The sequence below is a fragment of the Dreissena polymorpha genome, chromosome 2 (genome assembly GCF_020536995.1).
Source record: "Dreissena polymorpha isolate Duluth1 chromosome 2, UMN_Dpol_1.0, whole genome shotgun sequence".
In the NCBI taxonomy this organism is placed as follows: domain Eukaryota; kingdom Metazoa; phylum Mollusca; class Bivalvia; order Myida; family Dreissenidae; genus Dreissena; species Dreissena polymorpha.
Window position 1 is genome coordinate 17,323,523 of NC_068356.1, and position 23,191 is coordinate 17,346,713.

At 35.7% G+C, this 23,191-nt stretch overlaps 1 protein-coding gene across 6 annotated transcripts in view; it reads right to left on the reverse strand.

The window, feature by feature from the left end:
* Window positions 1-23,191, reverse strand: part of LOC127866055 (zinc finger MIZ domain-containing protein 1-like) — a 217,832-nt gene that overhangs the window by 109,145 nt on the left and 85,496 nt on the right. For all 6 annotated transcript variants that reach the window (XM_052406365.1, XM_052406366.1, XM_052406360.1 and 3 more), the window contains 2 exons: window positions 7,866-7,979; window positions 235-340 (listed from right to left, as the gene is read on the reverse strand). In XM_052406365.1, the coding sequence (XP_052262325.1) occupies window positions 235-340; window positions 7,866-7,979 (220 nt within the window). The remainder of the gene's footprint in view (window positions 1-234; window positions 341-7,865; window positions 7,980-23,191) is intronic.

The following is a 23,191-nucleotide window of genomic DNA, read 5'->3' on the forward strand; positions in this document are numbered from 1 at the left end:
ATAAATGAGTTTAATATATATCGTAACTGCTAAATGCTGAGAGTATTGACATAAGTAACAGATGCGAAAATCCGGACTGAAAAATAACATTTTTAAAATTAATTGGTGTTATTGCCTTTTTGGCATAATTGCATGTGATGGAAATCCTTACATTATTCTTATTTCGGCAAGACAAATGCAAAACCTAAATCCTTGTTTTGCGTCATCACACTTCAGGCTACTGCCGATATTTACCTGAGGATTTCGGAGTAAATTTGTCCCTGTTAGCAGCGCAAACTGCCAGTAGCCGGTAGCCAAGGTCAAGGTCAAACCCTGACTGTACTGCCACTCGACTCACCACCTGAAATAGATCACAGAATTTAACATTAATATTCATCATACGACGCGGATTAATAAGGACCATGCTTAGAAGTAATTAGGATGAAGTTAAATCATCTTCAATTTATTATTTAAATTCGTGCCATTATTATATATAATCAGACAATGCAGTTGCTTGAGCCTGTAATCACAATCGACATGCTTTACATGTACGTATGATCCAGGAAGACGCTGTCACTTAATTGGTGTGGAAACACGTTCTTGCTATATCCGTCATCAGCATATTCATACAGGCAATTATTGTAGCAAATAATCCATAGTCGCTCTATTAATTGAACAATAATGGTCCATGTGGAGTAAAACGGATCTAATTCCATCCCATATCGATCTATTTGAAAGCAGTATCAGGCTCAATTAAATCGCCTGATTAGCTGTAGTATATGACGTTCATAAAATAACAGTTATTGCTGAGGGCATAATGAACACATCTAACAAGAGTTAACATTAATTAATTTCAAAAACAACAATGAGCACGAGTAGCAGCTAGATTAAATTTAAAAATGAATTGATCCAATTAAATTAGGTTTGAAACATGAAATATACCAAAGGAACTGCAGGAAAATGCAAGTTAATGTTCACTACTCCTGCTAGTGTTTAGTTTCAAAATGTCAAATTTGCTCTATCAATTTATTTCCCATTATTCACTGTTTACATTGCCATGCTATTAATTCAAATGTCATGGCTCAAACAACAAAAATCACCACAAGTCTCAGTTAAATTTCAACCAAGACAAACAATAATTGTGTCAAATTTTAACCATTTCAGTTAGATAATATTGTGAAACGTGTGTTAGGTAATTAAAATAAGATATCATTATTAAAAGAAACAATTAAGAATAAGGAAATAAGATATGCGTTATTTGTAGCCGATGTAGCACGACAAATATGTATGCAGTCAAAGCCTCCTTTGAGCAACAATTCGTTATCATGAGAAAGTTATTTTTTTTATTAATTGGTTTAATTGTGATTGAAGTGTTTGACCTCCGATCTATATTACAAATGTAGACGCCTTCATGTATGAGTACACATTTATAAGTACATACAGGCTACACAGACATGCAAAATACTAGTCATGCATATGTTAAAGACATGCATGAAGACATATCTTTACAAATGAAACCATATAATATATTATGTTTATTACAATCACAGTATAATATTGGTGTTTTGCAAATGCATTATATTTGGAATTACAAAAAAATCAAGTCCAACAAGTCTTTTTTGTAGCATGAATGTTCGCAGATATTTTAATCAGTTTGAGTTTTGCTCACCACTAGCCACAGATAAGTGTCAAAAGGATTCGCAGAGCTATAACAGTGTTATTTGTTAGATAATTTTTAAATATATAGTTTTGTACATTCTTTGGCGATGTGCACCATGCAAATCGTCTTTAAATGGCTTCCAGTTAACTGCTTTGATCAACTGTATCAATATCTTAAGAGTCTCCATGTTGCAAAGCTTCCTCAGGATTCAAGCAATGTTCCATAACTTTATTACTAGTATTACTAATATTATTCTGCCAACTTCCTCTTCTTCCCATAAAGTGAAGGTTCCTCTGGAGCATCGACGCACTGTGACTTATACAAGGTCGTGTGAGGTAACGAAAATACACAGTGAAGGATAAAGTAAAATAAAAACTGTTCTTATCATCTAATGCAGAGTGACCAGAAATACCTTGAAGCTGTCCAAGGACTTGGTTGTGGAGACTGCCGGAAAGAGAGAGTATCTGCAAAGGTCTTTTCGGCAGAAATGGACGAGGAAGCATACATTTCTCGCTCGAGGCGATGATTTGACTTTTGCTGCTTGTTGTGCTGTAGTCGCCCTTGACAAATCTGGCAGCTCTGCACTGTACTGAATCTGGCTGGTATGCATTTACCACATTATATTGATCCCATGCTGACTATGCGTATTCCAAGATTGGACAAACTAGAGCCTTGTAGCATTGGTCCTTCAAATCAGTCGGGCAGTGTTTTGTCTCAGGAAGGCAATGGAGTTGTTGACCTTTTTAGAGACCCTCATCAACATGGCTATTTCAAAGCAGGTGTTCGTGCGGTGTGACCCCTTGGTACTTTCCAATTGTGACACCTTGGAGTTGGTGGCCATGAAGGTCGAAGGTCCTCATGATTAGATGCCGTTTGTTTGGAGAAATTGATGGTTTGGAGGGTTTCGATTGAATCTGCCAGTCTGTCTCCCACTGTTCCAGTTTTTTTAGTCAAATCGTATAATTATTGCACGATGTCTGTATCTTAAGTAGTTCTGATCTTTTGATACAGTAGACTGTCATCTGAAAAGAGTTGTGTGGCGGAGGGTACTCTTCGATGCATGATATATATATATATACATTAAAAAGACTTGGGGACATAGGGCAGAGCCTTGGGGGACGCCAATTGTGACTGGGGCAGGCGATGAGGTGATTTCTTTGACATAGACTTCCTGGCTTCTGTTGGTGAAGAAACTCTTATTCAACTTGATGCAGAGTTGCTTGTAAGGTACCTTGTCAAAGGCTTTGCTAAAATCAAGTAGCACAGCATCAATCTGGTCACCATAGGCAAAGCTTGAGGCAATGTCTTGTATAGTAAGTACAAGCTGACATTCAAAGGAACGTCTTTCTCTAAAACCATGCTGACTTCCAGTGGTTGTCCATGTGTTAAATAATCTGTGGATGATATGCTTCGTGGTCTTGCAACATACTGAGGTCAGGGATATCAGTCTGTAGTGCGTAAGAGTTGTGCACATGCCCTTAATGGAAGATTGGAGTGACCATAGCTTGTTTTCAGGTAATCGACTTTGCAGAAGGCTTGAGACACTAGAAACAGTGCAGAGGCAATTTACTAAACTAGATACAGTGCAGAGCCAATTAACTTGCAAGCTCCTTCTGAAATCTTGGCGGCAGTTTTATGGTCCTTGTGCCTTTTGGGGTTTATTTTTTAGGTGTTGCGGAAGAGTTCTACTGTTGGGTTTTTATCTGTGTCCATGGGGTGTTGGATAGGTCTTCTTCAGTAAAGACACTGCTGAAATGTGCATTTATGAGCTCAGCTTTGGTCTTTGGTTCAATATGGCTGACACTTGTTTTTAAGGATTTGGACCCAGGAACTATTGCATCTTTTGCTGTTGATGAAAGAAATCAGTTTCTTGGGATTTTGTCACTGGTGACCAGGTCTCTGACATAGTGGTTGTATGCCTATTTACATTTTTGTCCTCAGTAGTGCTGTTGTTTTAAGCCTTTCTGTAGGCTCTATTTTTCCTCATTCAGGGGTGTTTTACTGTCCTGCTAATCTGGGGGTTTGTCGAACTTGATGGCATTTGTTAAGGTAATTTTTCCTCCAGTATAGAATTGTTTTTGTCAGTTAAGGTAGTGTTTACTTGTTTAAGGTGGGAGTGAATACTTACTAACATCAATATCCCTCCATATCCAATGTTGGGAGAATCAGCTTTCAAACTATTCAAAGGGCTGTTTTAACCCGTGGTTCCATTGCACTAAATGTAACAACGGATGGATACAAAATGATTTAGTCTAATGTAACTAACAGCTGTACTCCACTAAAAAAAGTCAAAAAAAAAATTCAATCTATTTCTTAGTAATGGGGGGAAATGGTTTATATTTATATTTTTACATAGCTCATAATGCCACACTGCCACACACCCAATAAATGTATATTACTATTCATTTAGTGCAGTGTCCTTTGTGTACTTAAAGTGGAGGTTTTACAGACACTGTTGTGCCATAGACTGATGTGGCAAAACCATATGTATTCTTTAGTGGAAAAAAGCCTTCAAAACACTATCTGCTAAAACTGTTTGCAGCAAAAAGAAATCCTTTTTTATTGTATAGACATTAAGGGCATTTAACGCTGTGGAAGTTTGAGCAAAATTGAACAGCCAACTAAAGAAGAGTTGAGTAAACACAATTTAAGGAATATAATATTCTATTGCTGAAACAAGAGCACCGCATAACGGGTGGCAAAGATCGGCTGCGGGTGCAGTTTTGAATAAATGAAAGGTCGTCATAATAAAAAAAAAAAAAATTTAGGTCAAAGTAACCTTGACCTTTGACCTAGTGACTCAGAAATGGGTGTGGCGTGTAGAACTTATCAAGGTGCATCTACATATGAAGTTTCAAAGTTGTAGGTGGTAACACTTTGATTTGAGAGCCAATGTAAAGGTTTTATCACGCCGGATGGCGGACGCCGAGCTGGCTATGACAAAACCTCGGGTTTTCTCCGAAAACAGTTGAGCTAAAAATGAGAAAACAAACATCATTTCTACAAAAATGGTTGCAGCCAAAATTTCATGATTTAGGATCATCATTCTGTACAATAAGGGGGCCTCCCTCTGTAATAGAGAAGAGAGTCAGCACTGATAAGCAAGTGTGGGCCTAGGCACATATATGTGTACAGAATGATGGAAATGCTTAATGACCCACACCTAGTGTTGTGCATAATACTGTTGCTTTAAATGACATCTTTTAATCCATTTTATTTACTTCACTTTGAGCTAATAACCTCTTGATACCCGCCAGAGAGGCCAGTCAATCAACTCAGTTGCCATCAGACAATCTTTTCCAATTATAATTATTTCTTGAAAACTCTTTGGCTGTAAACCAGTTACAGGAAAATATTAAGATTCTATTAGAGTCTAGGAAGACTGTGTCAGATTGCATTTATGATGTATCAACAGCGTCCAGAATGTGACATAGAGAGCTTTGCACAGGATTGCCTATTTAATTATTCAAATACATATCTGGGGAAAAGCAATCACAATTTTAACCTAGACTGACAAACCTTATAATATTTCTGGCAAACAATACCAGTATACACGCTACTTGATCATAAATCAATTAAATGTTCATGTCTTTGGATGTCTTTGGTTCCAATAGTTATACAATAGTGAGATAGTAGCCTTATTAATTTTCTCATTTTCATCAGTATAACAGAATTCATTTTAGCATCCAAAGCAAGGTTTAAATTCTTGTTTACCTACACTTTGATAAAAGGTATCCAGTACAAAACAAATTATTTGTAAAATGTGTACCTAAGTAAAAGGGTCAAGTATTATCCAAATTATTGGCAAATTATCACAACAAATTGGACAAAAACACGATTCAAAAGGCGTTTGACAACTGTTAAACATACTGGGTGAGGTTCTTTGTCATAAGTTATCAGACCAGTAAAATTTTTCTCAATAGATGCAGTCAAATTGGGAATCAAAAAGATAATGCTTTAAACACAACTACAATACCACTATTGTGTCATCTGGAGATATCAATTACATCTATTTTTTTGTCATATGAAACTACATTTTTTGCACTGAATACTTAATCTACACATACGCAGCAACGATACACGCCCCATAATAAAATAGCTTTTAAACACTTTGTTGTCTTAAGTTTCTATTTAAACAACACACGGGCCTAGATTTCATAATGATACAATTCAATAGACTTCGGATAATATTGTCAAAAGGAAAACTTCACTAACTGACTGATCTGAGCAAATATTTGCACATTATTGGAAAATCCGTGTCACATAATAATTGTTCCCCTTGTTTGAACCTGGTTATAATACAGAGTCATCTCCCTGGAAAAAGTTGCGCAAAAAACAGAAAAAAAAATCTTCTTATGTAAAAATATTCATTAAAAATGAAAAGAAGCTATATGGTAAAAGCATTATGCCCTTGTAAATATTTTTTTTATTAAAAATACAAAAGTTTTTGTAATTTTCAAAAGATAAAAATTTAATACTGCTTCTTCACAGGGATAAAGGTATCAACAAAAAATATTGTAAACAAATCTCACTGGTTAAACTTGCTAGTTACTTTAAGAAAGGTAAATTTACAAAACACAAATTGAATGTTAAATGATCATTACTTTAACAAAGAACTGTTTACATAACTAGTCTATTTAGGAAACGTTTTATGTTTCAGCCATGTTAATTGTTATACATTAAATAAGGAAAGCAATTGGAGAAATGGCAGGATGCTACTACAATGTTATACATACAGTGAGGCAATTACTTATAAAGTGAGGGAAGCAATGGGAGCTATACTGCCATGTTATACATATAGTGAGGGAAGCAATGGGACCACTAGTGCCCTACTATACAAAGAGTTAGCCAAATTATACATACAGTGAGCCGTATAATACAAACAGTAAGCCATATAATACATACAGTACGCCATATAATACATACAGTGAGCCATATTATACATACAGTTAGATATCAATGCAACCTCTACTGCCATATAATACATACAGACAGTCCAGAAATGCATACTCTATTGCCATATTATACATACAGTAAGCCAAGCAATACAACTTCTACTGTCATTTTATACATACAGTGAGGGAAGAAATGATAAACCTACTGCCATGTTATACTTTCAGTTAGAAAAGTAATGGGACTGATACTGCCATATTATACATACAGTAAGGGAAGCAATGAGATCTCCACTAGGGACCTCTACTACCATATTATACATACAGTCAGGGAAGCAATGGGACCCCTACTGCCATATTATACAAAGAGTGAGCCATATTATACATACAGTGAGGCAAGCAATGGAACATTTACTGCCATATTATAAATTCAGTTAGGGAAGCAATGGGACCACTACTGACATATGATTCATACAATGAGGGAAGCAACGGGACCTTTATTACCATACTATGCATACAGTGAGGCAAGAAATTGAATTCCTACAGAAATATTATACATACAGTGAGCCCAGCAATGGGACATCTACTGCAATATTATAAATACAGAAAGGCAAGCAATGGGACTTATACTGCCATTTTATACATACAATGAGGCAAGCGATGGGACATCTACTGCAATATTATACATACAGTGAGGAAATCAATTTGACTTCTTCTGACATATTATACAGACAAAGAGGGTAGCAATTTGACCCCTACTGCCATTTTATACATACAGTGAGGCAAGCAATGGGCTCTCTACTACCATGTTTACATACAGTGAGGCAGGCAAAGGGACCCCTTCTGCCATATTATACATTCAGTGAGGCAGGCAATGGGTTCTCTACCACCATATTTTACATACATTGAGGGAATCAATTGAACCTCTACTGCAATATTGTACATACAGAGAGGCAGGCAATAGGACCCCTACTGTCATATTATACATACAGCAAGGCAAGCAATTAGACCTCTACTGCCATGTTATACATCCAGTGAGGAAAGTAATGGGACCTTTACTACCATATTATACATATAGTGAGGGAAGAAATGGGACTTCTTCCATATTATGCATACAGTGAGGGAAGCAATTACAATTCTACTGTTAGTCTGCAATATTATACAGTGAGGCATGCAATTGGACCTCTACTGCCATATTATACATCTAGTGAGGGAAGCAACGGGACCTATACTGATATTTTATACATACATTGAAGCAAGCATTTAAGATCTACGCTCATATTAAACATACAGTGAGGCAAGTAATGGGGACTCTACTGCCAAGTTATACATACAGTTAGGCAAGAAATGAGGGTTGGTTCAAATGGTCCCTGGAATGCTCGAACATCAGAACACCACTCTAGTAGCTCCCTTGCTGCACTGTGGAATGCCGCAGGACTCTGAAGTTGCTGCAAATAAGACGCAAACTACATTTATTACAGTGTCACACTTGTTATTTAATAAGAGGTCTTCCTGACAAACAACAATGGCTATGAGAATTCTACGTAAAGGTCAAGTTAGAACAACAGTATATTTCCACAGAGCATTTTAAGATGGGTTTTGATACAGTTTCATTGACATAATTATGCAGCATAAAAATTATTTTCCCAAAACTATTTCGCTCACTTTCTAATTTAAAGGAATGAAAACAAAAATTTATATTTAAATGTCCAACAATTACTGTTGCATACACATGGGGATCAAAACTATGTTTATTGAAGATAAAGATGATCACTTTAAGTCATGGTGTGTTATGCACAGAATGTTGTAGTCATTTAAATAATGAACTAATTATTTTATTTAACCATTATTAGTGCTCTGCGCCCGAGTCCCTTAAAATGAAATGTATTAATGCCTGTTGCACTTGCAAACTAGCAAACTTTCCAAATTCAGCGAACAAGACCGGAAAATATTTCAATATCTTTCATCAAATATTAAATAGCTGAACCTTGCACCATTAATTCAAAATTCGTCCCATCTTTTGTGAGTCTTGAAAGTAAATTAGCTAGGAGTGCTGGGACAAACTCCAGCATGGAGGGATCTAATAAATTTCAAATTAGAACATTTGTATGAAATGTTCTTAATTGCTAGTGTAACTCATAGAAAGATTATGCTTTAAGTGATAACATGGCTTTATTATCATATCAATGAGGAAATTATTTCTTCCAATAATTCTACTGAAAGAAATAACGACCAACAATTGGATGGCACCGCTTCCAATAATGAGAATTCAGGAAAAGCTGTGGACCTTTGACATTTCATGCACAGAACTATACTAGTGAATATCAATTAAATCACCAACAAGTCAGAAATGTCAATAGGAAAATTCTTTTGAATGCCATGCTTATTAATTTAATCATAAAGAAGGGAGACCTTTTAATGTAGAACACAGTCATGTACCAAGCAACTGGTGGAACAAGAACAACTAGAAAATAAATAAAACTATTATAAGATTCATTTTGAAATTGTCTTAATTTGCAATTTTATTAACTGCAGAGATGACAGTTACAGCAGTATAACAGCATCATCTTCCAGAGATGCATCCATAATACCTGTCTATTTTGGTAAATCAACAACATATTTCAAATATACTTCAGCATGAGGCCTTGGAATTTCCACAGTTATTGAAACATGTGTACCTCATCAAAGCCAGCAATTATAAATTGCTAAGAAACTTAACAAAATGCTATACCCAGTTCTTCCTAAACACATCTCAACTAGTAAGATATCCCCCCACCCTTTCGTAAAGATGTTGCCTCTTTGTCAGCCCATACAACAAATCTAATTCCAGAAAAGAGTGCAAGAAAGTTCCAACAAGTGAGTCCATCAAAGTTAAGCACCTGTATCTAGGGAAAATTTTGTGTTGTGGGTCAGAACATTGGACTATTAAGACAGACAGGAACTAAATATAACAATGCATTATAATAAAATGAATGATTTCTCATAATGAAAGCATACAAATAGCAATTCATACATAAGTTTCACCGATAAACCAATTGGGATGACGTTATTCTCATTTTATTTCTGAATTTCTCGAAGCATTTTTCTGCCAACTTTTTTAATGTCCTATTAATTTTGTGAATTCATCTTTATTCTTAATCGCATTGTATATATATTAAATATTTGTCTTTAATATTTTCTACACTTGCATGTAAATATTTTGTAACATAGTCAGTAAAACACAATAACAAATACAAGTCCATTTCAGTTTTCATTGCGATTTATTTTGGTTGATTAAACTCGAACAAACACGCTTTCTAGTGTCCGGAAAATATTCCTAACTACAAGATACATGCGTCAGCCTAACAGCCGAGGCCGTCCGGCAGCAACAACAAATCGTGACCTAATGCAAACTGTCCTCCTCTACTTAAGTCAATATATAAATATACATCAAAACATTCAATGGTGATGTGTGCAATTTCTACGGGAACGTGTGCATAATCACCTGACCTATGCAACAGACGTATATGGACGTTAGCCTGTCATTTACATGAGACTATACAACAAGTAATGGGATGCATGCTTACCCAAGACATGGCTTATCCGCGAAACAAGCAATTGGCAATTAACTTGGTGCGTTCTCCTCGTCTAGTTTTTCGTTACCTTATGGTGTCTATTTGTATATCCATTTAGGTAAACATGATATTGAACTTGATGCAAAACAAACATAAATTAATACTTTCCGTAGTAATCTATCCTATGCACTATGTTACAATTTTAATTGTTACTTGAATGCAGAAATCCATGTGTTAAATATTTTCTGTGAAAGTCAATCATACTATGCAGAAGAATACCCATATTAAATTGTTCATTAAATGTGTTTACTTAAAGATATACTTTATTGCAAGAAATAAGATGAACTGGAACTGTCACTGTCATGCAGTTGTGTTTCGTCACAGAAATGACGTCACACGATTAACTACGTAATATATCTACGTAATATATTTCGTAATATGAAATAGGGTTTTCCTATTTTCGGTGCGCATTATGTGACGTCATTAAATGGGTCAAAAAAGTAGTCCGGCTAGTATGGTAATACAGAATCGGAAAACAGCAAGTAGCATAAAAATAAAAATAAAATACGGGATTTATTAATTACTATTGATACAACCTGTATTTTGTTAAAAGCATTAAACAGGTATATAATAAATGTGACTTCTTAAGTGTCAAAATCAACCGACCAAAGAAAATAAATAACAAATAAACATGTATGCGCCAGAAAAAAAATTCATGTTTGTACACAGATAATTAAATGTATTGTGTTACCCTAAATGTAAACTTTGAATTCTAAATGTCTTTGGAACGAAATAGAATGCTCCCAAATGACGATTCTTGTAAAAAAGTGGCAACCTGTATGACAGAAATCAATGCAAAGAAACTTGAAAAATAATCAAGTTGACATTGCCAGTGTCTACTCACTAAAAATGCATCAATGATGACAATTTAAACTAAGTGATAGCAACCATGACAGTATCTCAGTGGGCCATACCTGCAAACTAATTACGTTAATTACATTACTAGTGGTATTTGTGGTTACATTTCATAAACCATCAAGACAGTGGTATTTGATTACTTTTATTTACGATATGCAAGTATATAAATAATACTTGAATAATATAAATTGCATAGAATAAATATAAATAGATGCCTTAATTTTTTTGAGTTATTAAATTTAATCAACTTCTTTTATTATTAACCATTTTTTACATAGAAGCAAAATTTTAAGAATGGTCAACACAGAAATCCTTGCAAAACAAGCATTTCAATTTTTGTGACAAATACTACTTATGTGTTTTGACAGAAAATAAGGTTTGTTCTCTGGGTTTGGTCAATGTAGACAAATTATTAGTTGAATCATATCAATACTTTTTATTGGAGTGAGGCTCTGCAAGAAAAATGTATGCTACAAAAATTATGACTAGAACAAGAATATAACTAGAAATCATGTAGATAAAACTTGTGACCAAGTTTGGTGAAGATTGGATGAAAACTACTTGAATTAGAGAGTGGGCAACATGGTGAGGTTTAAAACACACTAACTGACCCTGTGACCTAGTTTTTGACCCAGCATGACCCATATTCAAACTTGACCTAGACATCATCTAGATACAACTTCTGACCAAGGTGGTGAAGATTGGATGAAAACTACTTGAACTAAAGCTTTGTCACAGACATGACGTATACCCCCACATTCCGCATTGACACAGACTATATTGCAAGCTGTCTTCACAAAACAAGCGAATCTAAATGATTTTTAAGAATTATTATGCCATTATTATTTATGGCCATTTTGACCTTTGAACTCTTGAATTCTTTCGCATGACACGCTGTCCAATGACTGTGAACAAAATTAATGTACAGAGTCATTTTAAAATCTCACAATGAATGACATAGTTATGGCCTGGACAAGCTCATTTATGGCCATTTTTCACTTTTGAACTCCAAGTGCGGCATTGACCTTGAAGATATTGATGTAATTCTTAGCATGACACATTGTCCAATGATTGTGAACAAATGCACCAAGTAATTTTAAAATCTCACAATGAATGACATGGTTATGGCCCGGACAAGATCATTTACTGCCATTTTTGACCTTTGAACTGACAGTGTGACCTTGACCTTGGAGATATCGCATAATTCTTTCGCGTGACACACCATCCAGTAATTGTGAACAAATGTGCCAAATGATTTTAAAATCTCACAATGAATGACAAATTTATGGCCCGGACAAGCTCATTTATGGCCATTTTTGACCTTTGAACTCAAAGTGTGACCTTGACCTTGGAGATATCAACGTAATTCTTTCGCGCGACACACCGGCAAATGATGCTGAACAAATGCGCCAAATGATTTTAAAATCTCACAATGAACAACATAGTTGTGGCCCGGACAAGCTCATTTATGGCCATTTTTGACCTTTGAACTTAAAGTGTGACCTTGACCTTGGAGATTTCAACGTAATTCTTTCCCGCGACACACTGTCCAATGATGGTGAGCAAATGTGCAAAATGATTTTAAAATCTCGCAATCAATGACATAGTTATTGCCCGGACAAGCTCATTTATGGCTATTTTTGATCTTTGAACTCAAAGTGTGACCTTGACCTTTGAGATATCACCGTAATTCTTTCTCGTGACATACCGTCCATTGATGGTGAACAAATTTCTTCAATTGATTTTAAAATCTCATAATAAATGATAAAGTTATGGCCCGGACATGCATTTGACCTTCCTTTGAACTCAAAGTGTGACCTTGACCTTGGAGATATCGACGTAATTCTTTCGCGCGACACACCATCCAATGATGGTGAACAAATTTGCCAAATGATTTTTTAATCTCACAATAAATGAGTTATGGCCCGGACATGCATTTGACCTTTGAACTCCAAGTGTGACCTTGACCTTTGAGATGTTGACGTACTTTTTTCACACAACACACCGTCCCATGATGGTGAACAAATGTACCAAGTTATTTTAAAATCTAACGATAAATGACATAGTTATGGTCTGGACAAACTTTTGATTTAAAACACACTAAGTGACCCTGTGACATAGTTTTTGACCTGGCATGACCCATATTCAAACTTGGCCTAGACATCATCGAGATACAACTTCTTACCAAGTTTGGTTAAGATCCGCTGAAAACTACTTGAATTAGAGAGCGGACACTTAATACGGACCGACCGACCGACAGACAAGTTCACTCTTATATACCCCCCTAAACTTCGTTTATGGGGGTATAACAAGAGCTGTAAGACAACAGCAGCCTAGATATTTCTTCTTCTTTTCCGAGTTTCTGGTTCTTTTTTTTTAAAAAAACTGTTTGTATAATACATAAGTTATGTTAGCTATCTTTTAATTTAGTATGTTTCTAATAGCAAAATATCCATATAAGAAAAATAGCCCACAGCATTTTTGACGATGCTGCGAAGCAGCTCGTCTAAGTTATCATACCATGAAAAAAATCTTCACAATGGCGACCTATGTAAAAGACCTAGCCAGTCCGATTGAGATAGCTCGATTTTTCTGATCAGCATAACTCGCTGATTATCATTAATAAAGGAAAATATTAATAGAACAGCATATTCTGGGGAAACAGATTCAATAAGTGTATCAAAACGTAAATTTTAAATTTTAGTAATTTTACATCCATTTTATCTTTATGGACCAATGAAACAACTATATATTTTCTCTATTGTGTTTGATATTTGTTCTCGATTTTGTAAATAAATTGCTAATGAAAACATGTAAAATCAACTTTTTTCACGATCAAAATCTAAAGAATACCAACAATTTCGCACCTGCAAATTGTAAACGCTGCTTTGCTATGATATATATAGATAAAACAACATGTCTGTACGTAGTTGTACGTCCCGCTAGCGCAGTGCTCAGCACGTATGCTTCTCACCTCTAAGACACCGGTTCGATTCCCGCTCCCGTCGCAAAGTTTTTCTTGTTTGTTTTGTGGTCACCATACCGGACAGGTGGGGTTTTCTCCAGATAATCCGATCCCCCCACAGCACAAGACCATATCGAAAATTAAAAAGTATTTCAGTTAAAAAATAGCTGGAAATTGCAGCTATAATTCAAAATTCGTCCCAACTGTCGTCAGTCTTAGTTATTAGGTAGGAGTGCTGGACACACTCGGGGTCCCAACATTATGCAGCCTCAGGGGAGGAGGTAACTCATAACCTTGGAAATACACAAATGCACACGCTGTGTGCAGCCTAGGCGTGTATAGACTTAAAAAAAGAAACAAACTCACGTGCGGGCTTAATCTTTTTAAATTTACATATTTAATACGATATTCTAACAGAAATTACACAACCACCTAAGTGTACATACCATGTTTGATAATTCGTTCGTTTGTTAGATTTCAGCATATACATGTATAAGGTCATATCACTTTGGTTAGTTAACTTATTTATATGTTCCTGGGCGAACTCGGTAGTCAAGTGCTCTTACGATTGAGCTCACCTGGTCCAGCTATGTGCTCATACCTACTTTCGAGAATCATCATGAAAGTATTGCCATAGGTAATGAACAAACATGCCTATGCATATTGAACTTAAATTAACAAACAATATTCAACAGGAAAATAAGCATCATCAATCCATGTCCATGGGATTGTGAAATCACGTCCGTACATATAACATTATTAAATTAAGAACGTAAACAACGAAATAAAGGTAGGGAATGATGTACATGTGTTATTAACGATCATGTCATGTTTTGTATATATCTGCTGAAACGTATTTTTAATAACCCACAAACATTTTATTGTAATAGAAAGTTTTTACGAAAAGTGGTACAGAAAAATACTCGCAGATTATCTTTTTAAAGATATTTCTTGTTAGATTTGATCGAGAATGTAACCCGCCTCCCAGTTTCGCGGAATGGGTCAAGTTCCCCATGGGTACTACTTCCCCATACCCCCAAATTTTGTTCCATGTTACCATATCTTGAGAACAAATTTTTTGAGCAAGTATCCAAAAGATTGGGAAAAACAAAAAGGCTACTAGAGTGTTCAAGATGTTTCATTTAAGCCATAGGTTAATGATGAGAACATTTGATAGACGATGCAGAATGAACAAAAAACAAGAGATTTGTTTGTCAGAAACACAAACCCTATTGCGCCGCTTTGAAGCCATACATTTGACCTTTAACCTTGAAGGATGACCTTGACCTTTCACCACTCAAAATGTGCAGCTCCATGAGATATACATACACGCCAAATATCAAGTTGCTATCTTCAATATTAAACAAGGGCTGTTTGTAAAACATGCATGCCCCCCATATGGGCTGTCAGTTTTAGTGGCAGCCATTGTGTGAATACGTTTTTTGTCAGTGTAACCTTTGACCTAGTGACCTGAAAATCAATAGGGGTCATCTGCCAGTCATGATAAATGTACCTATGAAGTTTCATGATCCTAGGCGTAAGCATTCTTGAGTTATCATCCGGAAACCATTTTACTATTTCGAGTCACTGTGACCTTTGACCTAGTGACCTGATAATCAATAGGGGTCATCTGCGAGTCATGATCAATTTACCTATGAAGTTTCATCATCCTAGGCGTTAGCGTTCTTGAGTTATTATCTGGAAACCATTTTACTACTTCGAGTCACTGTGACCTTGACCTTTGACCTAGTGACCTCAAAATCAATAGGTTAAAGTTTTAGGAAAGAACAAGAGCTGTCTCCATCGGAAGACATATGCCCCCAAAAAATGCTTTTTCGAAACCTAAACGCAGATTTCCAGACCTAAACGCGGACCCTAAGTTCAAGGTCAAAGGGGTCAAAATTTGTGTGCGTATGGAAAGGCCTTGTCCATATACACATGCATACCAAATATGAAGGTTACATCTGAAGCGACATAAAAGTTATGATCATTTTTCGAAACCTAAACACAAAAGAGCGACGGACAGACGGACGTATGGACAGACGGACGGACAGTGCGACTGCTATATGCCACCCTACTGGGGGCATAAAAAAGTTAAGTTTTGATATAGGACAATAACAATCCAATATGCACAACTTCATAACATAAGGAAAACAAGAGGGCCATGATGGCCCTGAATCGCTCACCTGACTAACAAAATACAATCCCAACCCAGATTTCATCAAGATAAATATTCTGACCAAATTTCATAAAGATTAGATGGAAACTGTGACCTCTATTGTCTACACAAGGTTTTTCTATTATTTTACCTAGTGACCTAGTTTTTGACCCCAGGTGACCTAAATACAATCCCAACCCAGATTTCATCAAGATAAACATTCTGATCAAATTTTATAAAGATTGGATGAAAACTGTTACCTCTATTGTCTACACAAGGTTTTTCTATAATTTGACCTTGTGACCTAGTTTTTGATCCCAGATGACCCAAATACAATCCCGACCCAGATTTCATCAAGATAAACATTTTGACAAAATTTCATAAAGATTGGATGAAAACTGTGACCTCTATTGTCAATACATGGTTTTTCTATTATTTGACCTAGTGACCTAGTTTTTGACCTAGTGACCTAGTTTTTGACCCCAGGTGACCCAAATTCAATCTCAACCCAGATTTCATCAAGATAAACATTCTGACAAAATTTCATAAAGATTGGATGAAAACTGTGACCTCTACTGTCTACACAATGTTTTTCTACTATTTGACCTAGTTTTGACCTAGTGACCTAGTTTTTGACCCCAGATGACCCAAATACAATCCCAACCCAGATTTCATCAAGCAAAACATTCTGACCAAATTTCATAAAGATTGGATGAAAACTGTGACCTTTACTGTCTACACAAGGTTTGTCTATTTTTTGACCTAGTTTTTGACCTAGTGACCTAATTTTTTACCCCAGATGACCCAAATACAATTCCAACCCAGATTTTATCAAGATAAACATTCTGACAAAATTTCATAAAGATTGGATGAAAACTGCGACCTCTATTGTCTACACAAGGTTTTTCTATTATTTGACTTATTATGTGACCTAGTTTTTGACCTAGTGACCTAGTTTTTGACCCCAGATGACCCAAATACAATCCCAACCCAGATTTTATCATGATAAACATTCTGACCAAAGGACAAGGGACGTTAAGGGGTGTTATTTGCCTGAAAAATATTAATATTTGTAAAAGTTAATTATTGCATCCATTCAAGATCAGAATTTGAAGAATACGACGTGCGCTTTACGTTTACATAGTTATTGCATCGTGCATCGTATAGATGACGTCACATTGAACGTTTCAAACTCGCGCGTTTCTTCGAAAAACGCAAATTTCGAGCATTTTTTAATGTTTATCACTATTTTATGACAACAGCGCGCACGTTAACCAACTTGATTCTTTAAAAAAATGCAATACATTTTCGTTATTTGTTCGTCGATATCTTTTTATTTTTGGTTAACGAGTGCGCTGTATGTGAAAAATACATTTATTTTCTTCTAAATCGAAATTTGATTGAACACTTTATAATTTATCACCATGAACGGTTGTTTCCATGCAATATCGCGTAAGCAATTAAGTTGCTTTTTTACCAGCTTAACTAAGAAAAAGGTAATGTTCCCTATAATTCACGGGAGACAAGTCCATTAACTTATTTAGGCCTATGGGAAGTAATCTTATCAAGCAAGCGGGATAAATATACATGGAAGATACAGCGTCTGCTTCGCATCATTTTAGCTGAACAGTAAAAGTAATTTTAACAAAATATGTGAGGTTAAGTTTCATTACCATATATCAACAGACAGGTATGTTGTAGATAACATGTTTTCAGTCAGTTATATTATAATAATATAAAAGTCACGAAAATCATACTTGTATTTCAAAGATGAATTCACATGAACACCAGAAAGTATTAAGAAACATACCTTTCTATGGTTATCCTTAATCCATAGTTTTCCAACTTAAAAGTCCATCACATAAATTGCTAGATCTACTTGTTTAAATGTCGAAGTAAATTAACTGGTCACAATAATTCCATCTTTTTTACACAGATACAAAATTGAGACCAGCGTTTTAGGAATGTATACAGTAGACTACAGGAGCTTTAAAATTCGGTTTAATTATCATCCAGTTGCATTATTAAATAGCCTGATAAAAATGGTTTTAATTTAAGTTTCATCAAATCGGTTATAAAACACGAATAAAGCTTATTCTTTATCATTGTAAAATTAAAAGTTATGACGAAAACCGACAGGTTAAATTACGTCACTTCAACTCGATATTTATTCTCAGTATTGATGACGATGTTTTTATTACGTCATCGAGTTAATTTTGCGTGAACAGTTCAGGGGCTAGAATTCTGCTACGATCGTAACTTTTATACTTTTTATGTGATATTTTATTTTCAGAATTTTATGTCGACTTATAAACAAATACTTTCATTTATTTTTAATTTAGGATGTCTAAATCTTATGCGTGTGCTATATGCACCAAACGTAAGGGCCCAAAAGAAAGGAGGAAGTTAAAAACAGATGGCAATAAACCACTTATAAAGTACTTGAGAAAGCATATGCTATTGACAGACGAAATAACGGACAAAGACCTAGATCTAGTTCATAATTCTTGCCGTCTTAAGTATACAGCAGAATCGGCGGCGGCATGATTAAGTACATCCCCAAAGAGAAATCCACAACATGAACCGTCCGACAAGAAATCGCCGGTACAATTAAACATTAAATCAGCTGGGTTCAGCAATACTATATGTCCTATATGTAACAGGAAGGGCGCTCGGTCCGAAGGGTTTGTAACCATACCGGGCGAGGCGATAATGCAACTGTTCATCAACAAAAACATTTTGTTGAAAAAGAATTTGCGATGTTGTAACACCCACATAAGTGAGGGAAGTTTACACCAGAAACACTTTCTGCTGATATTCAAAGAAAACTTAGGTCCACAACATACATGGAACCTGAACAGATAAGCAGATAAGCAGTTTAATTAACTCGCTACTGCAAAGTGCGAAACAACGCCAAAAATCATGCATCGATTTTGACGACCCATCCACAATGGCGGATGCTGATTATTGGAATCGTACCGGTGCGCATCTTAATTTGAATTGCATAATCACGCTGATAAGAAATGATACTGTCCTTATCTTATATACATGTATACACACTGGTCATGAATATTGACGAAAGGGTTGACGAAAGACCAATTCTCAAGTCTTATCGGTGATTTAGACGACATACGGACAAAAAAGACCAGGTTCATTCCAACATGTTTCGCAGTGCTCCTAGTAAAACGAAGAACTAGTTTAGGGAATGCACTGCTCAGCACTTTGTTCAACATGACGATTGCGCAGGTATTATGTTGTTCTGATAATATACCCTATTTAAATACCAAGTCGACTTTTACAAGATTTACCAAATATATCCATATATTTAATGTTGATACTGATAAACTTCATTTCCATTTCTAGATCTCATATTCACAATATATCGTGGAGAAAAAGTAACTTTTCAGTCTTTTCCGACGATGAATATGATGGTTAACAGTCATAAGTGTTCAACATTTTCTTAATGCAATTATGTATGTAATAGTATGCATAATTGAAATATTGCTTACTATAACCGAAAATGAAAATCGTTCTAGATCTATTTAGTTTAACAGGATATATTTCAAGAGGTAAAACATATTTAAAGCACTTTACAAAAAACGCAATAATCTTATGGAAATTTAAATAAAGTGGGCTTTAAAAATAATAAGTTTATATTACAGATTCGGCGTGCGTTGAAATCGTGAAGAAAATCTTTGATGAAATCGTTAGTGCCAAATAATATGGGATTTAATCATGTTTCCAGAGAGGAGATAAGAACTAACCATACAAGACCTCAAGCGCAAGAATTGTTCGCTGCATCTGACCAAAATAAATCAATAATTGTTTTAGATGGAACATACATATATATACAAAAAAGTCCAAACTTTTCATTCGCACGTCAGTCGTACTCCATGCACATGCTTCAGACCGGCTCTAAAAAGCGGGGACCCTGAACACAACAAAATAGTTGCAGAGAGAATGTTGTATTTGTCACGGTAGAACAGCGATTTACAACAATTCATCTCTGACAACGACATAGAAAAAATAACAAAGGCATCGTGGAAACCGGTGGACGAACTAGACATGTACTGTCCAATAATGACCGAGGATGAACTTAGATGTCTTATCGTAGGTGTATACACAGTTAAGCTAGCGGCTTCTTTTACACATGAGCACATGTCAAGTGACGGAATATACTCAATTCACGGTTATGTGCACAATAGAAGTTTGCTGTGCTTGAAGTTCCAAAGTCGGCATGTGTCCCGAAAGCAATATTGGTCTTACATACGTTTCAAGGAGGGGTCAGTCGATGCATGGTTTTGCAGCTGCCCAGTGGGAGCACGTGTAGTTGGAACATGTGCTCACGTTACAAGTGCGCTGTGGTATCTTTGTTTCCGGCGGCACCAAGCTGATCAACTGTCAGATGGTCCAAGAAATTGGGCTGCAGACATCTCAGATGCTGCTTACGTGTCGTATTAAATAAATATAGACTGCATAAGCTGCATTGGCGGCGTTATTTAAAAAAAATGCGTACTTTATTATTTGTAATCATATTTGTTTCAAAAATGAATAGTGATCGTTTCTCACAGCGCTCAATCCAATTCAATATCACTCGTACATCTTATCAGTTTCTGCAGTACATATATAAACGAGTCGGTGTTTATGTCACGTCGTAATTATTAGTGTAAGGTGTAAAATCATAAACAATTTAATATTGTTTCCTGCAAAAATTATTTAATAATTAAATATGTTTTAATTTAAATATATGTTAGTAAATTACATTGAAAATTATCACTTTCTGTCGGCACACCAGAAATCTGTTCTTGAGGAAAAAAACTGCACGAATCTGAACTACATGTATACGTAATATATTATATACAAGGTTATGCAATCAGGATATGTAAACGGAATATGGTATTACAATAGGTAATGATACACATGTGTTGTTGTTTTATTAATCTGTTCATTGTTACTTATAGGAATGTCATAGTTTTATTATGATGCGATTTAAAACAATCTTTCAATTGTTAAAAACAATTTTGTGATTGTTTTGCGCAAAAAAAATGGCGATGTGAAGCAGTAATATTGTTTAATATGCATTATATTGTTAATTTAATATGACATGTTATACGTGAATTTGATTTATGAAAATGAATTAAATCATTCATCACATTTTGGATCACCTTAATGCTGATTGAATAAAAAGCGCGGCAATCTGCGTCTATAATATTCGGAGTTGTGACGTTGCCGTAAAAAGCAACGTTAAATGACGTCAAAATTGGAAAACAGTGGGCGTCTTTGTTTCGGGCTGTAGATAACGTCTTTTGAACAAATACATGCATTGAGGATATTTTAAAAGGATGACTCTCTGCACTTTATGTTGATAGTAGGTTGTAAATAATTTGGATAAAGGCAAATAACGACCCTTAACGTCCCTTGTCCTTTCATAAAGATTGCATGAAAACTGTGACCTCTACTGTCTACACAAACAAATTGTTGATGGACACACGCACGCACGCACACATGCACATACGGACGCCAGACATTACACGGACACATAAGCTCACCATGTCACTTCGTGACAGGTGAGCTAAAAAACTAAATTTTCCAATGATTCAAGGGCCGTATCTCAGGAGTGTCTTTGTCAATTTGGCTGATTATCGAACTTGACCTACATCTTATGACCTTACACATTTTCATGAAGTGTGGCGGAGATCCTATGACATTGGCTCGAGTTATTGAGCGGAAACGAGAAAAAAAACTATTTTTCGATAATTCAAGGGCCATAACTCAGGAGTGTCTTGATCAATTTGGCCAATTATCAAACTTAACCTACATGTTATTGACTTACAAATTTTCATGAAGTTTGGTGAAGATCTAATGACAATTGCCCGAGTTATTGAGCGGAAACAAGAAAAAACGCAATTGTTCAATGATTCAAGGGCTGTAACTCAGGAGTGTCTGGATCGATTTGGCCGATTATCGAATTTGACCTAGATGTTATTGCCAAACACATTTTCATAAAGTGTGGTGAAGATCCTATGACATTTGCTAGAGATATTGAGCGGAAACGAGAAAAAACAAAATTTTATGATGATTCAAGGGCCGTAACTCAAGAATTTATTAAGTGAATTCGGCTGATTATTGAACTTGACCTAGATTTTATTGCCTTACACATTTTCATGAAGTTTGGTGAAGATCTCATGACAATTGCTTGACTTATTGAGCGGAAACTAATCCGGACGCACTTACGGACTAACTGACTGACTAACTAATGGATGGTGCGATTTTAATATGCCCCCAGAACCTATGGTCAAGAGACAATTATACATTCTTTTAACTGTTGTCCATAGATAGCATTTGATGTATAGAATGCATTCTTTATAATGTTGAAATACTGGCATACTATAAACATCATTATTAGAGGTAGCTTGTTTGCCTGGTTAGTTTGAAGGAAAACTGTTAACAAGAGGGCCTGTAAGGCCCAAATTCGCTCACCTGAGATAACAAGATATTATTGGGACAAATCTTCTGATTAAGTTTCACGAAGATCTGAAAATAAATGTGGCCTCTAGAGTGTTAACAAGGTTTTACTATAGCCATATAAGGAAAAATGCCCCGCCCCCTGGCAGCCATGTTTTTTCAACCAACCGGCATCATTTTTGAACTCGTCCAAGATATTATCGGGATAAATCTTCTGACCAAGTTTCATGAAGATCGGACAGTAAATGTGGCCTCTAAGAGTGTTAACAAGGTTTTACCATAGCCATATAAGGAAAAATGCCCCGCCCCTTGGAAGCCATTTTTTTTCAAGCAAACATAATTATTTTCTAACTCATCCAAGATACCATTGAGACCAATCTTCTGACTAAATTTCATTAAGATTGGACTATAAATGTGGCCTAAAGAGTGTTAACAAGGTTTTACTATAGCCATATATAGCCATATAAGGAAATGCCCCGCCCCTGGTGGCCATGTTTTTAAAGCAACCAATACCATTTTCGAACTCATCCAAGATATCATTGGGACAAATCTTCTGACCAAGTTTCATGATGATCGGAAAATAAATGTGACCTCTAGAGT